Genomic DNA, 21581 nt, shown 5'->3' with positions numbered 1-21581 from the left:
GGTTACACTGCCACCTTTTGATGGCGAACACATTTAGCTTTTAGCAGGTAGCCATCCAGCCAGCTTCTTGTAGCGGACCTGAGTCTCCCGTGAGCCTCCTGGTGAACTGTAGACAAGATGTCATGTGAGTGTTATTGTCAGAGCGATAAAGCCGCGACCATTGAAGCACTTGGGCGTCTGCTGCTGCACAGGATACACACAGTCTGTCCAGTATGAGCACTTCAAGCTTGTAACTCCCTCAGATCCGCAACAGATCTATAGATGGCTTGGTTTGCTTGTCTTTTGTTTTTCTCTTGCATGCTATCTCAGGGCATCATTTAAGGGCATGTTGCTAAGGGCTGAATTAGAAGTAGAACGCTTTCTCATCCAAGGATTTAATCGTACAATTATATTGTATCCGTCCCCTAACCTGTTCTTTTATTCACCTTTGCTTAGAGTTGGTGTAGGTGGTTTGCCACCAAACTAAATAAAACCAACTCAAAAAACAACAATTGGGACGGAATAGATGCAGCCTGAATAACACCAACATCTGCAGCTCTATCCTCAACCCCTCTCCGACTCTTGCGCTTCCCTTAACACAATTCTCTTCTATTTCGTCTTAGTTTCTCAGGGATCATGAGTCCATGCCAACGTGGAAGTGAGACAGACAGAGGAGAGAAAAATGGAGAAACAAAGGATAAAGGGCGGAGAGGGAGAGATCTAATTTCTTTGGGCTACGCTGTCAGTGGTATTGACCAGGCTGGCCGGTTTCTATCGGTGTTCCTTTTCCGTCAATCTGGGGAAATCAGAGAGCAATGGAGTGGGCCGAGAGAGGCCGCGCACATCCGCACGGACTCGAGTGGTGCCTTGCGTGTGCACGTGCGTGTTCATGAGGGGTGCAAGATTATCAATGAGGGAATATGTGTGCAGTAAATAGCCTGTGGATCTGGCTGCGTGGAGCGGGTTTGTGTGTGATGTGTGGGCTGTTTTCCATGTTGGTGCTTTTTGAACGAAAACCTTTTCACACAAAGGCAAAGAGCCAGTGCTACTTTAATCGATTTGTCAAAATGAGAGTATTTCATGTTGAGATTCAGGTTGATTTTTAAATACTACATTTAGATTTGTTCTGGCTGTAACTCTCCCCCTTGCACAGTGCGTTCAGAAAGGCTTCAGACCCTTCTTGACATTTCATGTTGCAGACTCGTTTATTTTTTTAATCTAAACCAAGGACGATACTTTGTGTTGAAAAGCAGAGGCGGGCATGAAGCCTCAGATGGAAAAACTAGACTTTGAAACAGTCTTTAACATATAGGACTTTAGGTGATGTAATTGGGGATTGGTATGAGGGCAGAGTGGATAATTACAGCAAGGAGAAAACACTGCATAATTGTGAAACAGGCGTAGTCTAGGCAAGCATGACGTCAATGGTGCGTAAATACTATGCATAAAACTCAAAAACAACATTGACTGCCTGGGCACTCATCCATATGCATCACACCCAAAACTGCAACACCACCAGCCCAGTATCAAATCTGTAATAGAAAGCTCAAATGATCAATAACAATATCTGCCTTAAAATATGACAAAACCAAAATAGCTGAAGGAATAAGTTTGTTATATTTATTTGAGCTAATGTTGAATTTATTCCCTCGGTGCCGTGTGGTTCCGATGTGGAATTTCTAATGTTAGAGACACGGAGTCAACAAGAACTCATGAGTCATGTTTAAGAAATTCCGAGTCTAAGCAAAAGATATAAATATTGATACGTGAGATACGTAGGTTTTTGGTCTGAACCGTACTTGTGAGTGATTTAGATGAATTCAGCCCAGCTAGTTACTGGTTACTGGCCTCAGTGCTCACGACCATTCAGCTGATTGAGGATCAGCTGAATGGAGGATCAATTTCTCCTCTGCAGCAGTGAACACAGCACATGACCTTCGAACACTGTTCTGATGCAACCTGAGCTTATTCATTCACTGAAAATCGTGACTCTACACATGTAGCACGGATATCACTGTGCTGGCCGACATGCAAAGTGTTCTCATATGTTACTGAACAACATTTAGGACTAATTATTAAACTTAAAAAAAAAAAGAGGGAAAACCAGAAACATCCCACGATGGAAGTTGCTTTGACACTTTCAACTCATTAACTTTCAATTTCTCTCGATAATCTTTGAGATGTTTCTGCCGCTGGAGAGGTTAAACTTCTTTTAGCGAAGTCACACACCTTCCCAAGACTCTCCTCAGTTGAAGACACTGGGAAGTAAAGCACCTGAAGGACTCTCAGACTGTGAGAAACAAGATTCTCTGGTCTGATGAAACCAAGCTTGAACCAGTTGACCTCAATATTAGGTGTCATGTCTTGTGGAAACCAGGCTCCGCTCTCACACCATCCCGACTGTGAAGCATGGTGGTGTCAGCGTTATGCCGTGAGTTTTAGTTTTTTCTGCAGCAGGGACAGGGAGAGCGGTCAGGGTTGAGGGAAAGTGAAATGGACCGGGATCATTAATGATAAACCTGTTCCAGAGAGCTCAGGACCTCACATTGAGCAGCAGGTTCACACTCCAAGAGGACAATGACGATCAGGAAACAGCAGGAGTGGCTTCAAAACAAATCTGTGAATATCCTTGAGTGGCTCGGGAAGGGGCCTGACTCAGACTTAATGGAACATCTCTTGAGAGATGTGAAAATGGTGATGCACCAGCGGTCCCAATCCAAACTGACAGAGAGACAATCTGCAGAGTGGTGGAAAATCCTGGATGTGTCACACATAAGAAAGCTCAAGGCTGTAATATATGTATAAGATGCTGTAAATAGTAAAGGGTGTGTTTTTCACTTTATCCTTTTAAATTAATTTGAAAAAAGATTGAATCTAATCTGATATTTTCCATGTTTCTTTGTAGGATAAAGAGTAACAAGTGACTAGGGGAAAAAATTAATTGAAATGATTTCATTTGTTATCATCATTTTAACACTAAAGAGGTATTTGTACTAAATACCTCAGATTCAGCTTGAAAAAAAGCTGCTCCCTGATCATTCCAGTATGTTTCTGTGTGTTTACGTGCAGAACTGTTGGCATTTTAGTGGAGAAACAGCTGTCAGTGCGTCTGTGTGTGACCATGCAGACCTGTGTACCAGAACAGTGGGATGAAAAGGGTAAATGTGATGTGATTGGTACCTGTGGGCGACAGAAGGAACTCAATTTCCAATGCAGCCGCTGAATGCAGCCAATCAGTGCAGGGCTGTTGTGTGTAATGGCTCCGGTGCCTTCAGGGGCTGAATTCTGTCGAAAACAACCCTGCTGGAGCTTCACTGCCTGCACTTCCTCTAGATGCTCGCAAACATGTACATTAACACATACCTACACACTCTGAGGCACACAGGCCCACAGGGGCGGCGGCGCTGGTGTGCTGGAATAAAGGTGAGCCTCTCCTCGTCAAAGACAATTCTGCAAACACGGCGATGCCAGTAGATGATTAAAGATACTGACCTCTAAAACTGATGAGCAGACAAGCCACTCTGTGTAGGTTCACAGTTATATGAGCATGAACTATGAGTGTATAGCCTGTGATGAATCTTACCTCCTAAAAAATAATTATTGAACGATTGAATGTTTGCAGAACTTTCTGTATCTCATGCTTCAAATGAGCTTTGACTTGAGAATAATTCAAAGGCCATGAGGTTTCCCTAACCCACTGCTTTGTGTAACATAACCATACAATGGGAGTGATATTGGGGGGGGAACAATTTAAATCCTCAAAAAAACATTTTACACTTGGCAGCGAACATTTTCCAAAACAAACATCTCTTTGTTATATTGTTAAAAAAACACAATCTGGTTGGCACACACAATACATTTTGCAAATGCAAAGTGGTTGTTTACATGAATAATTTTCTACGACACAGGGTTTGTTTACTTGAATATGTGCGTGGCTGACGTGTTTACTGACCGGAGTTCTCGTCAACCCGCTCCTCCACCGTGTGCTCCTTCTGGTGAACCCACTCGCTGTTGCACTTGAAGTAGATCTGGGTGGCGGGTGTGGCCTTGCAGTATAAGTTGACCGGCTTGTTCTTGACAATGTAGGCCTCCTCAGGTTCCATCAGAAACACGGGCAGGGGCTCCGGGGGGTCCGAAGGGAAGGTTTCCGGCAGATCACCGAGACCGATGAAGTCATCGTCAACTGTGGAAGGGGAGAGATGACGAAGAGATTGAGGGATGAAGAGATGAAAGGGAAGAGGATGAAAGAGAGAGGAGGCCGAAAGAAAGAGAAAGAGAAGGAAAAGATGGAGTGGGGAGGGAAAGGAGAGCAGACAAGAGACAGTGGGACAGTGAATTAGAAACACAGTCTTTGCATGGGATTATCCATTCGCACAATACACAGTGAAATCCCTATCATTTGATATTGTGGAATGTTTACACAAGTGTATTTTGGAGAGCAGGAAATTCTGGATTCCTCTCAGGCAATAAGGCTGCATGGATTTAGGGGAACCGGGCCTTTGCTCGGTCTAACCACAACCAGCTACTGCTGAGAAGCCAGAGAGAGGCAGAGCCAATAATGAGAAGCAGAGTTCAGAGGTTGACTCTGAGGAACTGAAGTTATAAGCTGATCTCTCTCTGTCTTCCATTTTCTCTCTCTTTACATTTTTCTCTCTCACTCGCACACACAAACACACACACACACACACACCCTCTCACCGGCTTACAGACACGCGCACGCACGCACACACACATGCAGCACATCTAATGACCTCAGGCTTTTGGCCCACTTTGTGCCATTCCTCGGATACTTCTGCAGTAGACAGATACGCTTCCCTGTAATTACAGCTCCCTTTCATCTCCCTGTCTTAAATCACACACACACAAAAAAGCGTCATGTGTACGCGCCCACACACACATACACACATACACTCGCAAACATGAACAAATGCTCACAGTGGCACAAAACATCACAAGCACACAAATACACGGGCACACAGGCCCACGAGCAGCCACGGCTAACTTTCCAACTCTTTGAAGAGGGGAGGATGAGGCCTATTCGCCAGCCCATTTGTCACCTCCAGAACTGTTCTATTCTTACCACCGAACCGGTAGACATCAATTATTCACAAGTGTGAAAGAAAGAGGGCTTAGAGTAATAGAGACAGAGATACGCTGGGAAACAGAAGGTGAGAGAGGAGAGAGACGGAGGAAGAACAGTGGGGAGAGAGAGAGTGAGAGAGGGAGGCGGCGAGGGTAGCTCAGCTCGGAAGACAGAGATTGAGACATCGAAATGGAGTTGGGGCTGAAACACAGCACAGGAGAACAGACGCGGGAGGGAAGGGCCGTTCAGATAACGAACAGGTTTATCAGCCCATCAGCAATTCGTCCATGTCCTTCCATCTCCCCGCCTCCCTGTCCTGTGCGGACACGCCGGAGCCTGGTTGTCTGACAGAGGTTGTCTCCTGGATGCTTCGGGAGCACTAAATAAGGTCCCGGCTGTGCGGATATCTCCCCGTGATGTCTCTCTAATGTTATCGCTCCCTCCATACCTGCCGCAGATTGGAGCCGATTGCTGGGAAATGAAAGGGCAGCAGGAGCCAATCAGAGAGTGACCAAAGCCACCCCTTCACCAGGAGGGGTTTGTCTGTGGTGCGTTGTGAAAGTGTCATGCCGAGTGTGTGTATGTGTAAAAAGTTCCTTGGCTCCTAATCTGCCGCTAATTGAAGAGACGCATTTAGGCCTGAAGAGACCTCTGACTCTTAAGAGAAAGCGACTCTACACAGTTTGTGTGGGTGCGATGAAGAGCTGGAACAACATCATTAGCCGATCAACTTTCATCTCCCGCTGTCTAAACAAGAAAGAAAAACAACTTTGAAACAGAGTCAAGCTTTTCATCCTTTACGTCTTTACGCAGGTGATGACTCTTTAATGTCGAAGTCTATTACAGCAGACCTTGGCTAACTCCCGTTCTAACTCTGCTCCACAGTCCTCCACCCACATCCTCAGCCAGGGGACCCTGACCCAGAAACAGGCAAAGAGAGCCAAGGAAACTCATTAAAGATTGTGTTAGCCTTCTTTCACCCTCCATTCCCATTATCTCTCCATCTCTCTCTCCCTCTCCCTCCCTCCTGGCTCCCTGGCTCTGTCGAACTGTGAGGCGGAGAGATCTGAAACAGCCATGAAAGCGTGGCTCGCTCGCCCGCTCGCTCACACACACACACACACACACACACACACACACACACATACACACATACATACACTCGTGCAGGCAGCATTAATGCGCGCAGGGGGGCGCACACAAGCTCGCTCACAGATATTCGAATTCATCAACTTCCTCGGCGCGAGAAATAATACATTCAAGTGAATGGAAGTAGCCCTCCAGTGGAAGAAGAAGAAAAAAAATCAGCTCAGAAATGAAGAAAAAACAACTCTCATGACAAAATGAAAGACCCTAACTCTTACCAATCACGCTGTCTCCCTCCCTCCCTCCCTCCATCCCCGACTCCTCAGCACCTCCCTCCTCGGTGAACAGAATACCAAGAGCCAGGATGAGCTCAAAGAGAAACATTACTTTTCTCCTGGCTCCCCCCACCCCTCCCCTCCAACCACCTCCCCAAAACATTGCCATGAGAGAAATGATAAAACAGTTTAGGGATTGCCGTGTTCAACATGACGCGATCATGCAGATAAACACGGATGAGATGTCGTGAAACCCCCCCCAATGCTCAACAAGTGCAGGAACGTGCAGAGTTCATGCATATGAAACGCTTTCCCGCCTCCGCTGTTTGATGAGCAATATGGATTTTTATCAGCATTTGCAATTCTGCGGCTCGATTTTAATCAGAAACATTTCTCAGCTGCCTCCATGTTAAGTGTTTAAACTTTAATGAAACATGTCCTTGCAGCACTTTTATTCAAATGCTATTTTGCTCTGTAATTGGGGTGAGTTTTCCTAATTCATATTGTAGCTCTTATTAGTGAATATTTTAAGACTCAAATTGAATATTAGTTGAATTTTATACCAGTTCCACATCCCGAAACAAAAGAAGTGTCGCGGATAAATGAGCTGCATTTTGCTCTCATAATAAAAGCAATGAATGAAATTTGCCATCGTCAGGTACGGGACAAAAAGGGCAATTTAAAGAAGGGATCAGAAATAATGGCCTTAATCCAAGCATGGCAAGTGGGAGTCAAGAGAGGTATGAGAAGGTCTTGGCAATTAGTCCCTCTTTGGCCCGAGTCAATCCTTGCAGCAGGGGGAGTACAGAGCAATATTAAGGAATGATTATGTTTTGACGTGAGCAAATCAAAGACAGACCAGGCTAATGAAACTGGCACGGCTACGTATCACAGCACAGCGTGAGAGATAAGATGTGCAGAACACCTAAAAGGACACACACACGCACAAAGAGGAACATCAGCTAAAAGCAGGTTGCTGTTACATAAACACATGCAACCCCCACATCAGACAGACAACACAAACACACACATCAACTAGTCAGTATGGAGTAAAGCTCGCTTTGATCACAGTTAACTCAAAGTCTGACTCTGCTTTAAGTTTTTATTGACACTATTTTCCTTTAATGTCGTCACCTCACTGAGTCTTATGCACAACGGGGGCATAATGATGAGCTTGCATCAATAGCTCCCATTGGTAATAAGCACTGTGGCCGACTGCATACGGAATCATCCGGCAAATGCAGTTCAAGCACCTTGAAGGGAGCCACGGCCAAAACCTCCTAAATCACTCCTCAACTCTGCAATCGCCACCATTACTGAGCTGTCATTTCATTAGTCACATTAATGAGGTCTGTTGTGCTGACATCCACAGTACATTAAACATCGAGTCGCCGTCCAGGGCCGGGCTGTGATATGTCCTGGGCCACTGCAGCTCCTCCATCACACCTTTTCACAAGTTCCCACCCACCATTAATGCTCTGTGCCACCTGCACGTTGACAATATGCAACAACCGGGAGCCCAGGTGGATTTTCCGTGAAGGATCCTGTGGAAACGTGCCACATCTAGATGTAGAAAGATATCTGTGAATCGTCCTACCTGGAGCGTGCAGTGAAGAGAAGAGGCAAAGCACACGAGTGAAGATTTTTACGCACTTAGCCGACAACAACGTGAATCCAGCTCAATTGTTACGATGAAGATCACGAAGGAAAAATCATTAAAATCAATCCAATCTATCAGAACCATCCGGATATGAAGCATTTTGTGTTGCTTTAGAGGCTGTTTCTGTCATTTTAGACATGTCAACACTATGAAAGACACTGTAAACACACAGTAAGGTGTGTTTTGCTGATATTGGTGTTGGAGTTGGACAAAAACATTTAGGTAATAGAGCCTGAACGTGAACGTACAAAAATAAGATTTTGTATACCTTCCTTAGGGACCTTTCAAAGCAGCACCATTAACCTGTCAACACTGTCAACATAAGACTGACATGACCAATCACACAATGGACACCACGGTCACACAGGAAGTAGTCTTTTGCGATGGCAAACAGTACAAAACAGAACAACACACTGTACACCCTACACTGTATATAAGGATAGACATGACAGCTCGTTAAAAGCCAAAGGGTCTTGATTGTCTCCTTGTGGCTGGGTAGGTTTATACTCTGCCTGCTCCATGTTAGTGGATGGAACAGTGACCAAACTAGAAAGTAAAAATACAAATCATGGTGTCTGTGATTTGAGGAAGTTATTGTCTCACTGACGTTTATATTTGCAAAATGTGGCTTCAATTAGTCATTTGATTTTATAAAAACAGGGTAAGACGTGATGATTGACAGCTCGGACTGGCTCACGATTGGTTGAGCCAAAGTCGCCACTGCAGAGGCAAGATGGCAGAGTTCTTATCCAGGATAATACACTTTCCTTTCTGGATGGTGGGAGGAGGAGGGGACGGCCAGTCTGTGATCGACGCCATAGACTGATAATAACGGCAAATTGTTATTCCAAAGTAAGGGATTCATGAGATATTGAAATGCATTCTCACAGCATACACAGATTCTATAGAAACACTATACGTCCTATATAACCTATATATACGTGATGCTATAGTGGATCCGTCACCTGTCTCCCTATGTTACACTCCTCGGCCTGATACTTGTCAGACTGTATTTCTCATATCGTATATTGAGAGTGTCGACGATAACAGCTTTTGAATGCTAGCCACTGACACCACGGTGCAAGATAAGCTCTCTCTATTCCATCTGTACTAAAGCATATTTATTGTCCCGGTGGAAGCACTGTATCACCAGGGCCAATGTTTCCCTTCCATCAGGGGAGAGTCAAGCATGAATAAGAGCGAGCGCCGGCATAAATCTCCTCCCTCCTCACTCCTGTTTTATTCTTTTATTTGTCCTCTTCACCTTCCCTCTCTTTCACGTCTCCCTCCACTCGTCCTTCTTGGATATACGTTCCGGCTCCAGCATGGAGATGGAAAAAAAATGGTAAGTGGTCCGGTTAAATAGTTAAGACGACAGGGGAGTTTTACTGGGGGGGGGGATGTTTTTCGCCGCGCCGCTCTAGGGAAGGACAAGAGGTGGTTTGCAGCTGAGTGGTCAAGCAGAATAAAAAAGCCACTCAGCTGTCATGTCAATTGAAGCAGGATAAATAGACTGTCAATCAGCCCTACCAATAAATGAGCTTTGAGCACACCTACCCATTATATTGAGTGAACATAAATCAATGGTAACGACTTTCACCAGTCAATACTGGTTAGTATTGGATTAAGTAGAAGACCCATACATCCCCGCGGCTTAAATCAATATGTATGGCTGTTGTTTTAAAAGCAAAATCCCTTAGAAGCTCCACCAGAAACAGAAGAAATGAGCACAGGCTTTTTTCCGGTCTAATGTTTCTTTCCAGTAGAGTGCTTTAGACACACTAATGCGTCTGCACACGTTCTCTGCAGGGTCCTATCTAACACTTGGCTGCAGCAGGTAGTTATTGATTACAGTTAGGGGCCAGTGACCTCTCCTTTGCCCCGTTCTATCTGAGCATCGCTGCCGGGGTGTGCCAAAGCAAACTCATATTTCATCTCGAGGGAATCCTGCACATCACACATCACATCACATCACCTTAGCAGGGAGGGGGGGGGAGGAGAAATCAAGAAAAACAAGCCGACACCCCCTCAAGTTACAAGTCAACAGCTCAGTCATTCCATCGCAGGGCAGAATCCCCACGACCAGGGGAGACCTCACGCACGCCAAAGCCATCAAATAAACCGGATGAATAATTAAATCAGGTCATTATAGAAAGGTCCAATTCACCGCTCTTATCTTTACCAGAGAATTTGATGTAATTGGAAAGAATTTATCTGCACAAATTGATTTAGCCCCGCGAAGTAAAGTGCAAACAGGCAGTTGCAGAACTGAAGAGTGGGTCTGCAGATAAGCATTAAAACTCCCTCTACTGAGAAATGGAAGTTGCACGTGATACAACGTGCTCTGTGTTTCCCTGTCACCTGCGCTATCTCCCTCTTACTTTATTAAGTGGACTGAAAACAGTAGAATCCAATACAACCCCAACAACATACTTAGTAAAGCAGTCATTAAGGTGTGTAATCATTTCCAGTGCACAGACAGTGTTTCTGTCTCTCCCCGTCATTGCACGCACGGCCATGTCTTTCCCACTGGGGGTGTTTACATGTTCCTTATGCCTGACCTTCACTCAGCCCTCTCTGGCTGGACTCTGGCAGGAGGCAGCTGGTGGTCATGCTAGGCCTTGGCCACTGTCTGTCCCGCCGCATCACAGTGCCAGGAAAGACAAGGTCGAAGCACCATGGATGTTAAGGCTCATTATTTTTGATTTCTTACCTATTTCCACCCCCAAAATACCCAACCGGATCTTTTTTTATTCAAATTAAGATTGTGGGAGTGAACATAAACAGTTGAGAAAAAAAGATCCATGTTGCCATTGAAACAGTAACACAGAGGAGTATCTGGTATAGAAAGGTCAATATGTAAACCTTTCATATCAGATCTAAGGTCACATTGCATTGATACACAAACAAGTATTCATCATCTGCATTTGTGTGTTTTACATTATTTTACTTTTGAACCTTTACACTGTTTGTGTGTGTAGGTGTATATTGTTAAATGGGCCATTAGTTGAAAGCTTTTTATGCAAAACCAAAGGAAAATATTAGATCTATTTTTCTCACTCCTTTCTCACACATCACAATCTCATTGTCTCTTTTTCCCCCTCCCCACTCTCCGGCAGTTATGGTTTTCCAACATTCCCTTTCAACTGTACATTCCCATCATCGTCTCCCCTCCCGTCACCTCCCCATAAACCCCCATTTGCTCCCTCCTGGATGAAAAGCCATTTTGGTGGTTGATTGGAGAATGATGCTGCTACCTTCGGCACCCAGAGAGGAGAAGGGAGCGCGAGGAGAGAGAGAGAGAGAGAGAGAGAGAGAGAGAGAGAGAGAGAGAGAGAGAGAGAGAGAGAGAGAGAAAAGCTCAGGAGGAGTAGTGGCTCCCCGGAGTGCTGTAGCTGTGATGGGTGAGCTGTCAAACGCCCCATTGTCCAAATTACCCAGCAAGCACCGTGTCACCACCCGGGACTAATTTACGGTGCAGGGCGGCGCAGACATCGCTCTCGGAGTAGAGTCTGCGGAAGAGACAATGGTGTAAAGAGGGACGGGGGGGTGTCCACCAAGCAACACCTTCCAAAGAGACACAACAAGGCTTTTAACACACACAGTGCAAACCCTGATTAACTTCACGCAGCTTCAGCGTTTGCAGTCTTTATGCTTCACAGCCTCAATGACAGGTGTCAATATGAATACGTGTCACGCTCCGGTGCCGCCCCACCCACCCACCGCCGGCCGGCCATACACATCCATTGATGCACAAACACTTAAATAGGGTTTTTAAGGCTGCCATTGCTCACACCAAGCCCCCGTGCTTGACTTCACTTGCTTCCATAACGACTGGCGCTTTTAGCACAAGCCGCCGAGCCCGCTCACTTGTCACATGTCACACCCCTGGGTGCCCAGGGCCAGACGGGGGCCATCACCGGACGCCACGCCGCCCGCTGGGCCATGGAGTGGAGCGGCCCTTGTCAGCGGAGACGTGGCGCTCTGACCCCTCACTGTGCCCACTAGCTCGATGCAATGCCTCCACTTTGGCTAATTGGCTCAGATCAGCGGGCAGCCCCGTTCTGCCATCAGCGAAAGGCCAAAGGACACCGGTGCAAAACATACAGTGCTAAACCTACAATCACACAGAGCTATATCACGATTTTACCAACAGAATAGACTCTAAATAAAACCATTTGTTACTGTAAAAAGTGCCTGGTTTACAATTACACACGATTGCATTCATATTTAGAGAAGATAGTGGAAAAATAAGCACTATACTCTGAAACAAAAGCTCAAAGTGGTTTACCGGCACACCTGCGTCTAGCACAAGAGCTGTTTTGAAAAAAACTTATTACATTACAGCGTCTGCATTGAAAGAGACAAAGAAATAGATTGAAAGAGACAGCGGGATCAGTCTTTCTCTAGTTCTTATGCCATTCAACACCACTGCGAGCACTTTGAAAGCTGGAGGAGGGCTAAATATCAAAGAAAATGAATGGTTACTAATTCATTTTTACGGTGCCAAACTACAGCCCTCGAAAAAAAGCGAGAGTCGCCAAGGCTGCCTATCTGATCAGCCTTACTTACACAAGCCTGCATGGGTGGTAGGTGCAGTACAACATGTGCATGATTACTTATACGGAGCTACATTATGCAAGAAATACCAAAAGCTCAATAACCTGCTGTGCAAAATTTATCTCAAAAGTCTCAAAAGGCAAAGTGGAGGGGGTTGCAGATTAACCTCCATAGTCCGTCTGCAGCTTCACATAACTTTATAGTGAGTTTTATCTAATTGCTATAGTTGTATAACCCATAACTTTTATATTTTGGCTCACTCATACTCTCTTCCGGCCACAGCAGGAAGCTGTTATCAGCAAAAAAGCTGATGAACACAGCAGCGACACAGAAACATAATTAAATTACACATTTTTATAACCAAATGCAATGATAGGAAAGATATAATATGAATATGTGTTATGATGATGCTGATTCCCAGCGCACATGACAGCAAGAAAAAGTCTGTCACGCAGAAATCCGCGGTGACTTCTCGAAAACAAGAATGACATTATGCAGGAGGGGACGTACCACCACCCACTCGTGTGCACACACTTCACACATGCACACCTCGCACATATATATCCTGAAGCACTCAGATGTCCAACTCTGCTCGCACAAAAATCCCTGGCAGCACTTTATCTGAAGGACACTGCAAACTGGGAGTGTGTCAGAATGTGTGAGACACAGTCCCCAGAGCACAGTCTATTCTCCATGTCTGTCACTGAATCTGGCCGCCCGCGTATTCCCCTGAGACACACGCACACGCACACGCACACACACACACACACACACACACACACGCACACAAAACTACCCTCCATTCCACCATGTATCGTTTTCTAAATCGCCTAAATCTCATTCTTGTCATCTCATCAATCAAATTGCCAGGTGAGAAACCAGGAGAAGCCTCACAGTGATTTAGAAAGTTCTCCTTCCTCTTTAAATGTTCTCTCCAGTGGCGTTTGACTGTGCACCATAATACACCAAATGTGGCTTTAAGTCCTAATGCCGGCTGTGATGGTGTAACCGTGGTGTGTGTGTTGGGGGGTGAGGTATGTGTTTGCGCGTGTGTGTGTGTGTGTACATGTGTCTGTGTGTGATGGCTGAATTAATGTGACAAGGCAGATGTAATGCAGAATCATAAATCTTAGCCCCGGGATCAGTGGAGGGAGAGCAGGAGGTGATATTATAAAGGGCACACACACACACACACACACACACACACACACACACACATACATACACACACACACACAGATCCGTTATGATGCTGATAATAAAAACAAGACCACTGCCGCAATAGCCAGCTAATAGACATGGTTCTATATGTGGCCCTCAGGGTTATAACACACACACACACAACCACACATCCCCATGCACGCACACACATGGCAATGCCAACATACAAATCCACACAAATCCACACAAAACACAAACTCTATCCACTTTTCCAGCAATTTATTATGCTGCTTTGAGCCCAGCAGCTCGAGTGTTAGATATGGCTGTAATGCCGTTAAAATCTTAATACTGTTACACAAGCGCTCTGTTGTACAACATGCTAATTCTTTACTCACTGTGGAGAGCGTTGGATGGGGCTCTGGAGAGGAGCAAAAAAAAAATAAACAGGATGGGGAGGATTTCTGTTGAGGAGGCTGTAGCGTAAACACAGATGAAGCTCACTGGTGTTGATGGGAAAAAGGGCTCGCTGTCAAAAACCGCCCTGACCGGTTGATCGGTGACCGTCTCTCCGACAGACTGCTCAGCAAACACTGGCAGCTGCCACCATATAATCAGATGCTCTCTCACTGTTAATTTACTAATACTGCCATTTTTATTGTCCTCCCACAATCCTGATGGTTGGTTCTAATGGTGACTGCTGTCATCATATTACTACGGTGGCCCTGAAGTTCAAAACACTGCAACAAGCTACTAAATACTACAATACCTTTTAATGGAAAAGGTACCTATCAATAAAACTCATTGCTGATTGCATGGATGCACTGCAAGCTGCTCGTCTCAACAGGTATCTTCATTTTCCTCTAAACTCAATTCTATGGGCTTCTGTGCATTTTGGCATGCACGTTATTAGGCATTCATGCTGCTGGCCTTCATCTCAGCCGAGAGTTATCACACTCGCACACATGCGTCAGGCTGAGCTGGTTTAGCAGCAGCCATCATTTCCTGTGAATTAAAACAATAATTTATGCTGCTCCTCGCACCGAATCTGCATTTCTGAGTACGTTCATAAATCATAAACATTCGTCTTGCTGGGCCTTCATCCCGTGAAATACTTACTAACAACATGTCATGGCTACCACACAGTCGTTTTTTGGAGTAGAAGTGTCTAGATACCACTGAATCTCTCTGCTGTTCCTTCCTGCCTGTTTATTCAGAGATGGCCAGGATGCTTGCTCGGCTCATGCATGAAATGAAGAGTTTTTTTTTTTTTTCAGCATTCAAGGTGAGTAGCAACGTGTTGGTTGCCAAACATAGGCTACAGTAGGTGTATGTACAATCGCAGTAAGGTCTTGGCTTTGTAGGTTCGAGGTGCATCAACACCCGACCTGCTAAGAATTTAGAGGAAGGGACACGAGTTTCCATGCACTTGGTTCATTCCCATATTATCTCACTGGTCTGACTCCAGAGCCGCTCATGTACACGAGGCATGCCTGTAGCATTATAAAGAGGAAGGCATGCTCTTCCCACTGGACACGGTAACTGTTAAGGATTGCTCGAACAACACCTTGTCTCCTAAGCATGTAAGCAGTTGTAACATGCGTTCTACACTGATTGCCGAGGCTGATGCCATTTGTTTTCTTCCGGAAGGGGGTCATGTGATGTGGAGCCTGATGAACCAGTGAAGGCTACATCGTGACCGAGATCAAAACTGTCTCCCAACATCACAGTTTCTGACTAAAATGCGAGCCTGGAGTTTTCAAACTAAAACACGCCGAGCACGATTCTATACCTCTCCATGTTAACGGCTCTAAAATTCAGCAGTAGTGTGGACACCAGGCGCATAAGAGTTGATGCGTTTTCAAACAAAAACTTAGTAGTGTTGTAACATAGCAGTTGGTCTTTACTTGCAGTGGCTCAATCACTGCAGGTAACTTTTACAGTTTCTGAAAGAAATCTGTAACCAGCATCACCACATGCCAAACAAATAGCCCATTCCAAACAGGCAGGTTATGAGTGAGCACTGCACTTGTTTCATGAAATGGATACCTGTCAAATAATTACAAATCCAGCACCTCCCACTGTATCATTGAGGCAGTTTCAGCAAAGTACAGTATCACCCCTCAACAGGCATAAGAAGAAAGCTGTTGTCTCACACAATTCCTCTCCCTTGTAGTATCAGTAATAACATGGCTGCTATTACGCTTTGGATGGGCACATTGGCTCTTACACAGAAGGTCAACATATCATTACCAGCTTGGATGATCAACTGCGTCCTTGCTCAACCAAAAAGCCGCCGCCTTTGGCTCATACAGTGGTTGTAGTGATGGTAGTGGAGCCTCCACAACAGAGCGGTGCTGTTGTTACCTGCAGTAACGGTGCTGCCTCTTTATGGTGTAATAAACACTGATGAAAGTGGACATAAGGCATGTCTACACAGCAGCCCTGAGATTGTCACCGTGACCCCGCTCAGACAGCACTATCAGAGCATCAGATATATCCGGACTGTTCCCTCTCAGGGGCCGAGGCAGTTCCTAGCTGCAGCCAGAGTGCATCTCACATATTTATCTGGAGTGACCACTTATGGGCAGATTCCTCCGCCCATATTGTTTTTATACTGGTTTGAACAAGCCACAAAAGCCTTCAAAAACAACAAAGGACCAGTTGGAAACAATAGTATACTCTTACAAATAAGTGCAGCAGAGAGAGGGGCGACATAAAGGATGGAAACTCGCCTCCGGTACAGACTTTTGTTTTTGTGTTAGGGAGCTTTGTCTTGCCACACAAATCCGGAGAAGATGAGGCCATTCTTCATATGTGGTCCCATGCATCCCTAACCATGTCATAATTGGGAAGGCAATGGCTCAGAGGGTAGAACGGGTCATTAGGTTCGAACTCCCGTTCAGCAGGGGCCTCTCTTTGCAGCGTTTGCATATTTCCCAACCACTCCGATCCGCATGTCCAATTGGCCTCAGGCAAGAAATAGAACCCCTAATGGCTGATTCATCAGTATGTGAATGGGCTGTATGTATACAACCACAGCATAAGGGCCTTGCAGACGTCTCCATTTCTTTATAAAGCACCAAATAGTGATCACCTTTTTGAAGGAGGCTGTTGAAACTCTTCTCATATGCTGTGGTGACCCTACATCTCTCGACAATAACTCCTTCCATTGTCATCCGTCTGTATATACGAGGCAGTTATTATAAACACATGCTCGTTGGTTTCACAATCCATCCATCCAACCATTAGCTATAACGCTTATCTTTTTTGGGGGGGTCGCATAAAGGCTGCAGCCGGTCCCAGAGGATGCTGGGTGAGAGGCGGGGTACGCCCTGGACGGGGGGGCCAGTCTATCACTTGGCTGACACATAGACACAAACAACCATTCACGCTTATAATCACACCTACGGGTAATTTAAGGTCGCAAGTAAACCATCATCACAGTTTGAACCCAAAAGATTTGACTGTGAGGCAACCGTACTAACCAATGAAATGATAAAACAATAAGAAGAGGAAGTACGACATTGATGGTGCCAGTGTATCACAAGAAAACGTATTACAAAATATATGGTGTCTGCAGTGCTTCCGTATTGATTAACGGTCAGACACCAAATAGACAGAGAAACACACAAACCCTCTCACACCTGTTAATGGATGTGTTAAGAGGAAAAGATACTTGGTGGGATGGAGGGCAGAGTGTGTGTGTGTGTGTGTGTTTGTGTGTGAGAGAGACTGCATTAGGGAATCACACACCCAGCTCCACTCACCAGGGGACCTCTGTCAGCCTGTGATTTTGCCCTGTACCCCTCCCAGTTTTCTGCTGCTCACTGCCGAAATAGGTCAACCACATATAATGAAGGGGGCAACGAGGGGCAAGTGTGCCCCCCCCCCCCCCCCCCCGCACACCTCCCTGTCCCTCCGCGCGCTCACACCCGTTACCTCTGCCGTCCAACAACAGAGAAGCAAGCCATGACCCCCCATGGACACACAGGGGGCAGGCTGAGCAGAGACAGGCACAGCCAGCCACAACATGCCAACCTCCAGCCACAACAGCCATTTACACAGCCACGCTTGAGTAGAGCGGATTCCAGCGTCTCACATGGAATGTGCACACCTACAATACAAATTCGTACCATCGGCTTAAAGATGCTCGGCTCCACGAAATTAAATGAGAAGGGGGGGAGAAATTGGAGAGATTTAATAATGGATATTGTGTGTATTGTGTGGAACAGTTTGCAATCACAAAATTGTTCATCACTGTCGTCCTCCTGGGGAGCACAAGATGGAGGAGGAGAGAGGTGGAGGAAAGCTGAGAAATCTGTTTACTGGGACTGCGACGCCCAAACGTTAAAGGGGCACTCCACCAATTTTGAATGTTAAAGTCAATTTACTATGGACAGAGAGAAGTACACAGACAGCAACAAGGTTACATGATGTCTTTTGTAATATCCTCCAGGCAGATCAACTTAAACTCAGACATCAAGCTATCAGGCTACAGCCATACTATGTTTTCAAAGTTAAAGGATCTCTGTCCACCCAAGCTCCATAATGTATATCACGTGACCACTCAACATACACTGGGCATGCGTGTGCCGGTGTAGGAAGGCAAGCGTGTGTGCAGCTTGACAAAGGACCTGCTAGAATAATAGCTAGTGTCCCTGTAAGCAGTGGTATCATTTTAAAATAAAGAATTCGACTGCAACAACAGCTGTTAGCAAAGACAACAGTGTCAGTAGCTCTTGTAATTGATCATCCATGTTGCCTTCTTCCAAAAAGACCCAATCAGCAGGGTCCAGTTACGTGGAACGCCAGGTGTATCCATAGCAGGGTTGATGCGTTTTTAAAAGAAAACATAATAATGTGGAAGTAGCCGCACTGAGGATCAAATCAACGACACCATTGTGTTGCATTATGGGATGTGTAGGATCTGCTGTTATTTGAAGCAAAGCAAGGAGTCCTTACTTCAACAAGTTTGTCCTCAGCTCAGTCTCTTGTATTTATCGCACATTGGGGAAGTTCACTGAACTGAACTAAAACTGAACTAAAACGCTGGAGTATATTTAGTTTTTTTTACCCATAGCCTTAATGACATTTAACACATGTCGACTCCTTTATCCTCTGGGAGGAGATGGAACTCTGCATCTCTGCAGTTGTTTTGTCATTTAAGGGAACTTTCAACTAAAAACAACCTGCGTGTTCATGATGGTGCTTTTTCCCAGGGGCAGCACCTCTGTGCATGCTTCACTGGAAGTTACTCTCATGTGTTGTGCAGCTATAAAAAGAATTGTTCAAAGCATTGTGCAAAATGTGCATGACAACACCTACCATGATAAAAAAAACACACAACAGAGATGTAAAAAAGAAACAAACATCTTATGGAAATATCAAGGATGGTTTTTATGGAATATTGTTAATATAAAATAGACCTAATTAATAACTGTCTTGTTTAGAATAAAGTATATCATAGCTTGGTTTCCTGCAGTCCACGTAAATGTAGTTATTGATTCAAAAGGGAGATCAAATGTGCTGCTTCCTCCAATCTCCTCCACTCACGTTCCAATGCTGAAGCACGCATTCAAATACACACATGCACCCGAGTGTGCAGAGACACGCCATCAGCACACTTCACGATTCCTCCCCAGTCCACTTCTCTATCCTCCCTCTCTAGTTATCCTACGTATCCTTTGCATCTCCCATCACTCTCCACTCATGTTGCCTCTCCTCTGCAGTCTCCACTGGCTGTGACCTTTTCTCCAGTGGAACAGGATACTGCCCATCTCCATCTCCCTCATGCATTAATGATCTGTGGTAAGCTGAGGGCATCTGTCTGACTCCCAGCCTGTCCGCTGCTCACCCACTTCCAAGGACGGAGCACAGCCAGAGCCAAGCCCAGCCACATTCCCTGTCACCCACAGGGAAATGCAGATAAATAGCTACGGATCGCGAGAGCTCCACAGTCGAAAAAGTGGAGGCTGCCTCCTCTCATCTACACAGCATATATCTTTTTGACACTCCCCACTGGCAGATATCTAAAATACTAGAGCAGGGAGAGCGACAGTAGGCAACAGACATAAAGAAACTCAGCCAATTATCCTGGTTTCATACTGAACCTCATTGCAGATACAAGCCGCTGAAATAAAGTTCCACTATTGAGTGGCAATGCAGATTGTTCTCTTTCATAACTTCTATTTGTCAGCATTTAAAATATGATAATTAGCTTTTTGATGCTGCCCTCACGTCCTTTTCCCGGCATATCTGTGCAGCTATTCCTGAAAGTGCTCCTCTGGCAAAGCCTCAGTCTTGTCAAGTTCAGGGATTTCTAAAAAAGATAAATACATTTTGTAAGGTAAAGCAATTTTGTAAATCCTGACGCAACCTGTTCCGCTGGCAGTACACTTGAAAATGGCTCCAGAGTTAGTCATCGAGTTCACCCATAATGCAATTTTATTGTTTAGAAAGACTTTTCGAACCTGCGCTGAGGACGTCTGTGAAACTGATAAGAGAGATCATGTCCAACTTCTTGGCTGCGATCAACTTTTGTTTGAGTCGCTACTTAAAGTTTCTGTCTGAACCCCACTCATCAGACATCTTTCATCCTACATTGCTGCTGCCGATACACCAGCCTAACAAGGTTCCTCACTCTCACCAGTCAATAAAAGTGCCGCCTTACACCAAAGACACTCCTGTTATTCCTCTCCAAAAGAGAAGCAGCTACCAAGCCCTCGGGTGGAATCATGAAAACTCTCCTCTTCACTTTCCCTGAAAGAACCCAGAGCTTATCGTGTTATTATCTAACTAAAATTCAGAGAAAAGGTAAAAAAGGTGAAATATCAAGCACTCTACAAAATAACTCTTATTCAAATCTAACGTTTAGGAGACTTGAAGGTAAAGCTTGGTAAGGAAACAAAATCAATCATCACAATATTATTTTTATCAATGTATAATGATAGTGAGGAGGTAAACACATTGATCTACCACGGATTTCTAAAAAGGAATACTCTGCCCATAAATACGATTTTAACCACAGCCTTCACACAGGAGCAAAAATCTGACTGCAATTATAATGTGACATTTACTGTGATAATTATCAATATTGACTAATTTGAAAATGTTATTCATATAAATTTGGCCCGTATCACCCAGCCCCACTTCAAAGTGAATCTGTGCTTAAAATACACTGGTATTATTGTCATTAATATAAAATTGATTATTGTAACATATTTTTAAGGCATCGTCAGTGCTCTCTACTTTCCTAGTTGGTTTTAAATTAGGTATTTTAATCCAATTAGTTTTCTACGTTGCTGTTAAATACGTTGCTGTTAAATACATTGTTGTAACGGTCCGTCTCCTCTGCAGCACAAATGATACAGACTTAACATTCAGTTGGATTTACAGAAGCTGAAGTTTAAAATTCAGTGATATTTCCCTTTAGGACCACAATGGTGAACTGCATGGACCGACCGAGGGATATTGTAATTGGCCTCTTTGGTGTATATGTATTTCATCCTGTCGACTGCCTGGACTCATTCGCCAAAGACCCTAAGATGCATTTTGACAGCTGCAGAAATCCTCATCTAGGGGGGGAAGGAATGAAGAAGAAGGGGGAAAAAAATTCTTCTGTGCACCTCCCCACCGCTCCATATCCAAATATTTGACTTTGCCTCTGATCCAAAGCCCTTGAAGGCTTCTGTTGGGCTTTTCCACACGACTGATCTCTGTTTTCAAAGCAGGTGTTTAAAACAGGACTGACGCAGACGCCTCACTGGTAGAGCAGAAC

General features: G+C 45.0%; 1 protein-coding gene across 1 annotated transcript in view; it reads right to left on the bottom strand.

Annotated features, from left to right (window-relative positions):
* Positions 1–21581, bottom strand: part of unc5cb (unc-5 netrin receptor Cb) — a 117113-nt gene that overhangs the window by 47904 nt on the left and 47628 nt on the right. The window contains exon 2 of the mRNA XM_053411670.1: positions 3932–4162. Coding sequence (XP_053267645.1) covers positions 3932–4162 — 231 coding nt within the window. The remainder of the gene's footprint in view (positions 1–3931; positions 4163–21581) is intronic.

The sequence above is a fragment of the Pleuronectes platessa genome, chromosome 19 (genome assembly GCF_947347685.1).
Source record: "Pleuronectes platessa chromosome 19, fPlePla1.1, whole genome shotgun sequence".
Taxonomy (NCBI): Eukaryota; Metazoa; Chordata; class Actinopteri; order Pleuronectiformes; family Pleuronectidae; genus Pleuronectes; species Pleuronectes platessa.
This window is presented reverse-complemented; position numbering and strand designations above follow the sequence as displayed.